At 25.7% G+C, this 9,671-nt stretch overlaps 4 protein-coding genes across 8 annotated transcripts in view; 1 reads left to right on the forward strand and 3 right to left on the reverse strand.

Annotated features, from left to right (window-relative positions):
• poe (E3 ubiquitin-protein ligase-like protein poe) overlaps positions 1–1,726 on the reverse strand; it is a 28,166-nt gene extending 26,440 nt beyond the window's left edge. The window contains exons 1-3 of the mRNA XM_011499752.1: positions 1,398–1,726; positions 667–764; positions 134–579 (exon numbers count right to left, since the gene is read on the reverse strand). Coding sequence (XP_011498054.1) covers positions 134–579; positions 667–764; positions 1,398–1,519 — 666 coding nt within the window. The 5' untranslated portion in view covers positions 1,520–1,726. The remainder of the gene's footprint in view (positions 1–133; positions 580–666; positions 765–1,397) is intronic.
• Positions 1,727–2,051: 325 nt separating this feature from the next.
• LOC105362334 (COMM domain-containing protein 5) lies at positions 2,052–3,342 on the reverse strand. Its single transcript, XM_011499753.1, has 4 exons — positions 2,942–3,342; positions 2,563–2,755; positions 2,342–2,488; positions 2,052–2,269 (listed from the first exon to the last, which is right to left on the reverse strand). Exons 1-4 carry the CDS (start codon positions 3,033–3,035, stop codon positions 2,092–2,094), a joined length of 612 nt encoding a protein of 203 aa, XP_011498055.1. The 5' UTR covers positions 3,036–3,342; the 3' UTR covers positions 2,052–2,091.
• A 380-nt stretch (positions 3,343–3,722) lies between these two features.
• Positions 3,723–5,182, forward strand: IscU (Iron-sulfur cluster assembly enzyme). Its single transcript, XM_011499754.1, has 4 exons — positions 3,723–3,948; positions 4,380–4,604; positions 4,925–5,003; positions 5,082–5,182. The coding sequence occupies exons 1-4, from the start codon at positions 3,859–3,861 to the stop codon at positions 5,165–5,167; spliced, it is 480 nt and encodes a 159-aa protein (XP_011498056.1). The 5' UTR covers positions 3,723–3,858; the 3' UTR covers positions 5,168–5,182.
• Positions 5,183–5,593: 411 nt separating this feature from the next.
• Positions 5,594–9,671, reverse strand: part of LOC105362336 (vacuole membrane protein 1) — a 5,547-nt gene continuing 1,469 nt past the window's right edge. For 3 of the 5 annotated variants that reach the window (XM_011499756.1, XM_011499755.1, XM_011499757.1), the window contains exons 3-7: positions 9,485–9,671; positions 7,992–8,321; positions 7,387–7,884; positions 6,800–7,069; positions 5,594–6,586 (exon numbers count right to left, since the gene is read on the reverse strand). The exon at positions 9,485–9,671 is cut by the window's right edge and continues 57 nt beyond it. In XM_011499756.1, the coding sequence (XP_011498058.1) occupies positions 6,455–6,586; positions 6,800–7,069; positions 7,387–7,884; positions 7,992–8,321; positions 9,485–9,671 (1,417 nt within the window). In that variant the 3' untranslated portion in view covers positions 5,594–6,454. The remainder of the gene's footprint in view (positions 6,587–6,799; positions 7,070–7,386; positions 7,885–7,991; positions 8,322–9,484) is intronic. The other 2 variants (XM_011499758.1, XM_011499759.1) reach the window with 1 other exon arrangement.

Below are 9,671 nucleotides of genomic sequence, written 5' to 3' on the forward strand. Positions count from 1 at the left end.
ATGAAACCGTATCATCAATGTAATTGTTTAAAATGCTCTACGAAAACGAAAACTTTTGACTATCGTTCATAAAGAATAGGTATTAGATATTCTTTCATAATTATTAAATTTAATTCATATGAATAATTCTAACCTTTATATCTGTTCCTCGTTCATTGCTTGCATTATCAGAATTAGATTTATTATTACTATCAAAAGCAGTGTCATTATTGATAGCAAAATCTTGTAAAGGCATAGTTAATTGTTCTAAAATACTTGTTGATAAATCATTACGAACACGTTTTGTTTCTTTTATTGGTTGTGGAGGACTTTCCTTTTCACCAACTGTAGGTGAATTTTTTACACTTTGAGGAACTTTTGTATTTTTCATTATAGCAATTAAAGCAACTTCTTCTGAGTTTGCAAGTAAAGAATCTCCAATACATAATGCTCTTATTGATAACAATAATTGTCGTGTTGTTAAAATAGTTGGACCATTACTTTCTCCTGGTTGAGAAGTCTGTTGCGGTAATTTACCGATTAAATATGTTAATAATATTCTACATGCTTGCCAAACAACAGGTATTTGATTTTTAGTAACTAAACATAAAATATATTAATTAATTGCTTAATATTAATTTATTTTTTAATTATTAAATATACTCTTATGTCAATAAATATACATACAAGTACTTGCACAGGTACCGATATAATCTGCTGCCAATGCAACAAACGATGTATAAAAGCCTTCACATTCTTCATCGTGGGATATTAATTCTGGTTCACTATAAAATATTTATTAAGAAAACGATCGATTATATATAAAATGAAAATTGTATTAGAAATATTCCTTTCCACTTGCACAATAATTTATTATAATAATATAAAAGAAAAATATTTGTCCCTTTTCAAAATGTTTGTTTTTAAAAAGGAAATAAATTAATATTTTGATGAATATTTTAAATAATTGTATGAATTAGTAATCTTTAAAAAAAGAGACTGTTCTGTTTTATTTATTTATTTTTTTTTTTTTCTACGGAGTAAGAATATTAATTTGTCATATTCAAAAACATGAATTTAGTTTACAAGTAAAAACTCTAGAAACAGACTTGATAATAACTAACACTAAAAATTCTATGAAAACCAATGACTTGGAAAAATTACACTTCTACAAATCAGTTAATAATTTTCTTTAAATAAAAATATTACTTTAAAATAGGATAAAATTGTAATTAATAGAAAATTGCGTACAATTTAACATTGAATGAAACAAAATCGATAAGATTTCTTTTAAAGTAATAAATTGATACGCTTGAGCTTCCATTTGTACAGAGTCACTAAGGTCTTATCAAAGGATTATATTTTTCTCGTACACTACTACTACTAGTCTACTGTTTAGATTTAAAATATTTTTTTACCATTGAATTATAACTTTGACTAGGTCAATAATATATTTTGTATTGAAACACCCATAAGGTGCAGTTAAAATTGGTTTTATAACAGAACTCCAATAAACGTCACCACCACTCTTTGCCGCCATCTTGAAATAACTAACTACAAAGTACGGACTACAATCTACAATATATTAGATATTAGAATTAGATTATATATAAAAACATATAAAAGACGGGGAGTCGCGAGCTACGAGAACCGTCGAGAAAATCGGAGACGAGATGATCAGTATTCGGGACTCGAGAAGTCCTAGTCCTACTTTCTAGTCCTACAAAAAATAAGCCTACAGCCACGACACCACAATGATCTGGCACAATCACAAACTATAAAACATATTCAAACTTCAGGCAATAAGACCCGAACTTTCGAGAGATCGAATTACCTGCATTTATTTCAAACTACGTATATGCATGCATCAATAATAAATTATTTTATTAAATGAACAAAATTATTTACAATATATATGAATCGATCAAAATATCAAATGAAAATATATTTTTATTTATATTTCATAATGAAAAACATATACTTTGTCAGAGAATTATAATCAATATAATAGACTATGCATGAATTATACAATATAATAATCACACGCTTACACACGCTCTTACACACTTGTTTGCTTATAATTATATATCTTCTTATAACTTATATAAAACTTTACGCATTATTTTTTATCACATTATAAACTTCGAGTCTTTGTATCTCTAATAACAGTTTTGCAACGGCGTGTCGCATTTGATGAAAACGTGGTAAAGACAATTCAAAAGTATAACTTTCACCATTGCTTAAAATCCATTCTAACAATACATGAGGCTCCAAAATTTTTGACATTAAACTAAAATTACAATATACAAAGATTATTAATTTTATTTAACTATAAAATCGAATTTATACTATAATTAATTACTTGGAAGAAATTATAATGTCCACTCTCCATTTGCAAGCAATTAAGTGTGGAAAGAAATCAACTTTGTTTGTAAAACTTGTTATCAAATCTAATCTCTTTGGTCCTGTGAGAACTGAAAATATATCTTGTATACATTCTGGAGAGAATCTGAAAATATATATTTTCTTTTATATATTTCTATTCGTACAATTTTAAGCAAATCGCAGTAACAAATTATTTACTTTAATTCTTGTAAACATTGTTTAAATTCTGTAGGTTTGATCGCTGCGCTAGAATATCGCAAATGCAATTTCATAATAATAAGAATAGCAGCATACCACTCATCGACGTGTGCTTGCGACACATTAAAATTTTTACTAATAACTTCTAAGGCCCCTTCTTCTATGTACTCCTGTTCTATAGCTTTCACTGCAACTAGATTAATTAATTTTACTACAACATACATTGTGTTGCAAAATTTATTCAAATAAATATAATTTTTGTTAATACTACAATGTTTATGAAGAACGAAATTGAATAATTGATTATTATTGAAACATTTTAAAAATGAGAATAATAAAATAATTAAAAGAGTGTTGAAATAACTTATTTTTCACTTACTTTGCAACAATGGCCTGATTACAATTTGTTTTAACTCTGATAAATTCTTTGTATGATTACCTAGCAAAGATGTTAATTGAAGTTGGAAAGACATATTAATAAATATTATTATCTTTAATTATTATAGCTAAGAAAATTGATATTCCCCATAAGTATACATTTATAATAATTTAAATAATAATACTATATGCTTTGGCAATTGCTAATGTTTAGCAGAGGTTATAAAATAACAGGATATATGATTGTGCTATAGAATCGGCTACAACAATTCTAAATTTTGCATTATTTCAATAAAAATTATTCCATGAATAAATAACAAAATAAACATTAATTTAAACAAAATAATTTTGATTCGATTTATCTATGTAACAATTCAAATGGAAAACCGTTAAATAAAAACCCTGCTATTAAAATAAATATTTTCTTAATACTAAACTAGAGACACTAACTTATGAAATTCTTATTAAAAATATTTTTAACAATATTTTAGATAAACTTTGATATTTGTAATAAAATTATGAAAAAAATCTTTTTTTAGTAGATTAAAGGATCTTTTGAACTATCAATTATACTAATTATCCATTTGTGTTTAAAAAATGAAATTTGAAGAATGAAAATTCTTTTGAACGCTTAGTTAAAAATTTGCATTAAATAATTTGAAAGTTAATTCTTAAGACATCCTTGTTATAAATTTAGTCTTGAAAATATTCAAAAGTTGCCTAATGTACGTTGATGCATTTGAACGTACTCATAATTATTTATCTTTCATTTTATTGCACCACGTATATTTTTACGTAAGTGTTTGTGCTTAGCATTGTATACTAACAATGAACAGACTATTTGTAGTAGACTTGTCAAAGATCAGTGGCGCATTGAAGAAGAAACTTTTTTAAGAAAATTTGTTATTATTAATTGAAATGGCTTTGTGGCGCATTTTGCCACCCAAGCTTATAGAATTATCGAAATATACTTTATCAAAAACACCATGTCTTTACTATCATCCAAAAGTGAGTAATATAATTAGACCCATAATTTAACCTTGAAATTTACATTGAAAAAGGTGCATGAATATTTTTATTAATGTGAACATGTAAACGATATTTTTCATTTATGTTTTAATGCCTATGTTTAGATTAAAACATTCTGCTAATTACACTACAACTTTTTACTTTTACAATAGCTAATATAGATAGACTGATATTACAATAAATCTATAATAACATTTGTTATATTGCCATACCATATTATCTATACTTCTATATATATATATTATTTTGCAACCATTGATATTAATAAATTGATTAAAATTTAAATTACTACATAAAATTAATTTCATTTCTAAATATTACATCTTCTCAGTATAAAATTTATTTATATTTGATGTATTAATAATTGGTCGATGATAAAAGATAAATTTTTATAAAATACAAATTTTTAGGTCTTAGATCATTATGATAATCCTAGAAACGTAGGAAGTTTGGACAAAAATGATGAAAGCGTAGGAACAGGTTTAGTTGGAGCACCAGCATGCGGAGATGTTATGAAACTTCAAATTAAAGTTGATGATAATGGTAAAATCATTGATGCTAAGTTTAAAACTTTTGGATGTGGTTCAGCCATTGCATCTAGTTCATTAGCAACAGAATGGGTTAAAGGAAAAACGGTATATAGATATTAAATTAAGTGAAATTAATTTGCATTAAAGGATTATTATTTTATATATGTATCTGTGTAGAGATTAAAACAAAAAATTATAATATAAAATATATAAGATTAATATTTATAATTTCTTACAAATTTATTTATACAAAATTAAATATTTACCATAAGTAATTAATACTGATTAATATATAATTGGCTATATATCTTATTATAATTTTTAACTTTGTTTTATTTAAATTAATGTGATAATATACTAACGGATCAACATGTATTAAATTTTTTTTTTCCAATTTTTTTTTTAATTATTAATTTTTATTGTAGGTTGATGAAGCCTTAAAATTGAAAAATACTGATATTGCTAAGGAGCTTAGTCTCCCACCCGTTAAGCTGCATTGTTCAAGTAAGAAATATGCTTGGTTATTTTTTATTGATATTAAATTGATATAATTATTTTTATAATAAATCAATTTTTTTATAGTGCTTGCAGAGGATGCAATTAAAGCTGCATTGTCAGATTATAGAATTAAACAACAATCAAAGACAAGTGATAAATCTGACAAATAAAATTGTATCCAATTACAAATTCTAAATGAATTATATAGTTTATAATATTCTTTTATAATTATGTAAAATATGTGTATTATTATTTTTTTTTAATATTAATAAAAAATAAGATGACTTCAATTGTTAAACTATTTTACATTAATGTAAATATATTTAAGATATTAAAAATTTAATTTATATCGTTTTGGAATTTAATTGAATATGTTGCTTTTCAAATTTGTTTACAAAATAGAAACTATGAAAATATTTCATAACAAAAGTACTTAATAATGTACAAGAATTTATTACCATAATGATGAAGGTTGGGTTTATAACATTGTATAATGATATATATTTATAGTAAAATGAATAAATTATTCATGCTATTTTATTGAAACAAAAACGTTAAATGAAAAATAGGGCAAGGTATATAAAAATATAAGAAAATATATTTGCAAAGGTGTAGAAATTTATTTAAAGGAACAGGAGTTTCTTTATCAATGTACATAACCACTCAACTTACAAAATATAATTGTTGACACAATCGCTATCTCAAATATGAAACGCTCCTTTTCAGATGAGTTGTAAGGGCATGACAAAAATAACATGTGATTGTAAACAAGTAACAGTGATAAAGAATTAACATAACTTCGCAGACAATTTTCATTACATTTTCAGAATATAATTAGTTCATTACGCGTGCTTTATTTGAGATTATGGAATGTAATCAGCTAACTCACGCGCAACACGTCACATTAGCAAAAAAAAAATATACTATCAAGAGCTAGTGCATAAATAAAAATTATGCGAACGATTCTAATCCATATTAGGTGCACACAAAAAATTACAATTACATTTAAAATATTTTAATGGTTAAGAAGCGTTCGCCCAATTTGTATAATCTGCATCTCAGGTATTATATAATTAAAAACATATGGTCCAAAGACAGAAAGAGTATTTGACCTTAAACCTCGTTATAACAAATAACTTGCAATAAAATCCAATAATATCCTTTAATCACAAGAAGCACTTGCACAATTACAAAAACTTACAATGGCCCTTGTTAAGCAAAACAATTCAGGTCAAAAACAATACATCAATTGGAATATTCAATAATATTATGGATGCTTCTGTAATGCACCAACTTGATTGGAGGACTTGATTTGATTATAATTATTTTTACATCGAGGCAAGATCGGAGCAGATATTTAATTATTTCTCCGCAATTGCGTTGTTTCTTTTAGTGCATGGTGGCTCATGCCCTGTAGAATTTGTTTAGTGAATAATTTAATCTAATTTAATCATTGGTCAATCAGTGGATAATTTTGTGCGTCTTCGATGATGATTACGTGCAAGCGCATGTATAATTGTTACTAAGAAATAACACACCATAAGCATAACAAATTTATCAAATAACCATGAAATAGTTGTTGATGACTCCTGAAACAAAATTCATTCATTTTATTACATTAAATATATATATGTATATGTATATATATACTTAGATTACTTAGTTAATAAATTATTTACATTTTTCTGATTGAATAATTTGATGAAAATAAATATTTAAAAATAAATTAATACTATACACGCATACATACACACGCGCGCGCGCACACACACATATGCTTATATTTGTTATTAACCACTTACAACTGCCGATTTGTCATGTAGTTTTCGTTTTTGCTCAACAAGATACTTTTTCAATGGTTCTTGAAATTTTGTACCTACTACAGGTATGTATGCCAAAAAACCAATTGCTTTATCTAACAATTCTTCATTGAACGCTATAATTACAGCTAATTGCTGAATATGCATTTTAACAATAGCTTTTCCTATAAGAGTGGCACCAAAGAATGTCCAAAATGGTATAAGATAATGACCACAGGTTAAACCAGCAAGATCAAATAAGGGATTAGGAATCTAAATATTAAAATAGAATATATTATTTTTAATTATTCATTTATTTAATTTATTAACGTCTAGCTATTTTTAAGTGTTTGTATAAGCGTTTCTAATGACTTATAATTACTTAATTATAAATGAAAGTCTACATTAACTATGTTAGATTATTACATATTATAGACCTTAGCAAAGAAGAAATATTATATCTATAAAAATTAAGAATTAAAATAATACAAATACAAAAAAGTTAAAAATAATTATAAATAACTAAAAATATATATTATAAATAAAATAATTCTTGATTATAATAAAATTCTATATTATAATTTACTTACTGATGCACAAGCGAGGATACCCAAAAATCCAGCTTTCTGAACAAAATGCTTCATGGCTAATTTTGCACGCATAACAATTGGGATATTTTCTCCACTCTCGAGTGCTTCAAGTGCCTCTAATTCTTTGAGTTCTTCTTGATCTTTGCTACTTTGTCGACTAGTACGTGCAGCTCTGGCCATGAAATAGGGTGGTAATTCTCCAAGAGCAGTTCCAGCTCCCCACATCATTGCTTCAATGCGCACTTTTCTCATTATATTCAATATACCTACTGTCCAAGTTACATCAATAGTTGTTGGACATATTATTTGATCAGGATACGGAGGTTCTGGAAAATTCAGAGTTCCACATTCATATGCTGCCATTGTCACTGCTGCTATATGTGGTCCCAAATATAAAACAAATGTATGTAATCCTGTTCCAAGACCAACGCTTGAAAGAACCCCCAAGCCTATCCAATAGAGCCACCATATTACTTGAGCTTCCCAAGCTTTAAAAATCTGAAATTATATTTATAGTTAAATGTTTGTTCCCAATACATTAAATACATTCTTTTTAATTGGATTATGATAATTGTATATTTATATATTATTTATATATTATTTACCTGTTGCTGTGGCCCAGATAGTCTACCTAATACAAAAAATAAGGTAATAAAAGCTACTATACAAAATACGGTTTTTTTGTATTGAAGAGTTTTTCTTGCAAAACTAAGGCAATCAAAAAATAGTTCTTTTATAAAATAATTGAGAGTTATTATAGGATGTTGCCAAAGTGTTAAATAATCAGGATCAATATCATTATGCACTAATGTCGCTTGATCATTTTCTTCATTAATAGATTTTGGCCGAGCACCATTCGTTGATATTGGTGACACATCTTTGGTGCGACGTATTGTGCTTGTATTTTCCAACATCGTAGCTCCAAGCTTACTGGTCTAAAACACAAAAAAATATTTCATCACTACATAATCTTGTAAAAGGATTCGATGGCACAAGAAACAACTTGCAAACAAATTACAGCAGATTATAATACAAATAATAATTATCAATTATTTAGTTTAGTATATTAACCATCAAGCATTTATCACGAATAAATAATTTTACATTTTTTTTATCTTAAAATAGTAAATATTGCAACTTTACTTCAACTTCAAGAAAATTCATATCAATAATAAGATAATTTTTTTTATCTATAGAAAATTCACTGGTATCCACTAGTTTTTCATTCATTTCATAGACTCTATTTTGATAACGTAAACTTTTATTCGAGCTACAAGTATAGCAAAGCATATAGTTATAGTTTCTACACAGCTTAATACAGAGTCAATTCAGTTATCAGTAAAAAAAAGGCAATATAAACACATAGGTCATTTGAGATCAAGGGTGTTTCCTCATTGTAATTCATTATCATATCATGTATCCACGTTTTACATATTTATATTAAGAAATAATCAGTGTGTGTAAAATAAATAGATGGTCGAAATTTCTTTCAAAATATTTGACGATATAAATATGCTTTTACTGTAAACACACGCTTATAAGAAAAAATATATAGTAAATGTTTTTTAATCATTTATTTCAACGAAAGTCTTTGATAAGGATAATACATTTATTTTAATTATTTTAATTGTTCATTTTGTTTCATTAATTTTACAAAATAAAAAAAAATATTTGCAATATAAAAACTAAGTTAATTTTGTAAAAATTATATTGAGATAAGCTATACGGACTCATTTTCAATAATACAAAATACTTTAATAATCGTGAATATTATAACCATTGAATGTAGGTTTATAATGTACTATACAATAAAATTATATTATTAAAAATATTGATGAAAAGTTTAATACTAAAATGAGATAAAGAATAAAGTTAAAAATAAATAGAATTATCTAGACTATAATATTACAAGTAAAATAAAAAATCTATACAATCGTCGTTTATATTTTTACTTAAAAATAAGTTACTAAATATGGTGCCGCATACTCATAAGCTTTATAAAATGTGCAACAAAAATGAGAAAATTATAAAAATTATAAAAATTATAAAAATTATAAAAATAAGCACAAAAATCTACAACTTTTGTATTAGCAAATACCATAATGAATTTTTCACTTGCAAGATTATTTGATACAGGTTGATTATGTCCTTTTAAAAATAAATCAAGGTCATTGCGAGGCATTTCTTGATCGGATATTACTGTTTTGACATTGGATTGGTCTTGGTTATACACCTGAATAGAAGTTTTTTCAATATTTTCCAAAACTCCTGAAGCAGTAGTACTG

Source organism: Ceratosolen solmsi, unplaced genomic scaffold, assembly GCF_000503995.2.
Source record: "Ceratosolen solmsi marchali unplaced genomic scaffold, CerSol_1.0 scaffold35, whole genome shotgun sequence".
Classification (NCBI taxonomy): domain Eukaryota; kingdom Metazoa; phylum Arthropoda; class Insecta; order Hymenoptera; family Agaonidae; genus Ceratosolen; species Ceratosolen solmsi.

Coding starts and splice junctions, on each gene's coding strand:
- IscU (XM_011499754.1), top strand. CDS start 3,859: ATGGCTTTGTGGCGCATTTTGCCACCCAAGCTTATAGAATTATCGAAA. Junction 3,949..4,379: donor GTCTTTACTATCATCCAAAA/GTGAGTAATATA, acceptor ACAAATTTTTAG/GTCTTAGATCATTATGATAA. Junction 4,605..4,924: donor AATGGGTTAAAGGAAAAACG/GTATATAGATAT, acceptor TTTTTATTGTAG/GTTGATGAAGCCTTAAAATT.
- LOC105362334 (XM_011499753.1), bottom strand. CDS start 3,035: ATGTCTTTCCAACTTCAATTAACATCTTTGCTAGGTAATCATACAAAG. Junction 2,756..2,941: donor AATCAGGCCATTGTTGCAAA/GTAAGTGAAAAA, acceptor TAATTAATCTAG/TTGCAGTGAAAGCTATAGAA. Junction 2,489..2,562: donor CAATGTTTACAAGAATTAAA/GTAAATAATTTG, acceptor ATATATTTTCAG/ATTCTCTCCAGAATGTATAC.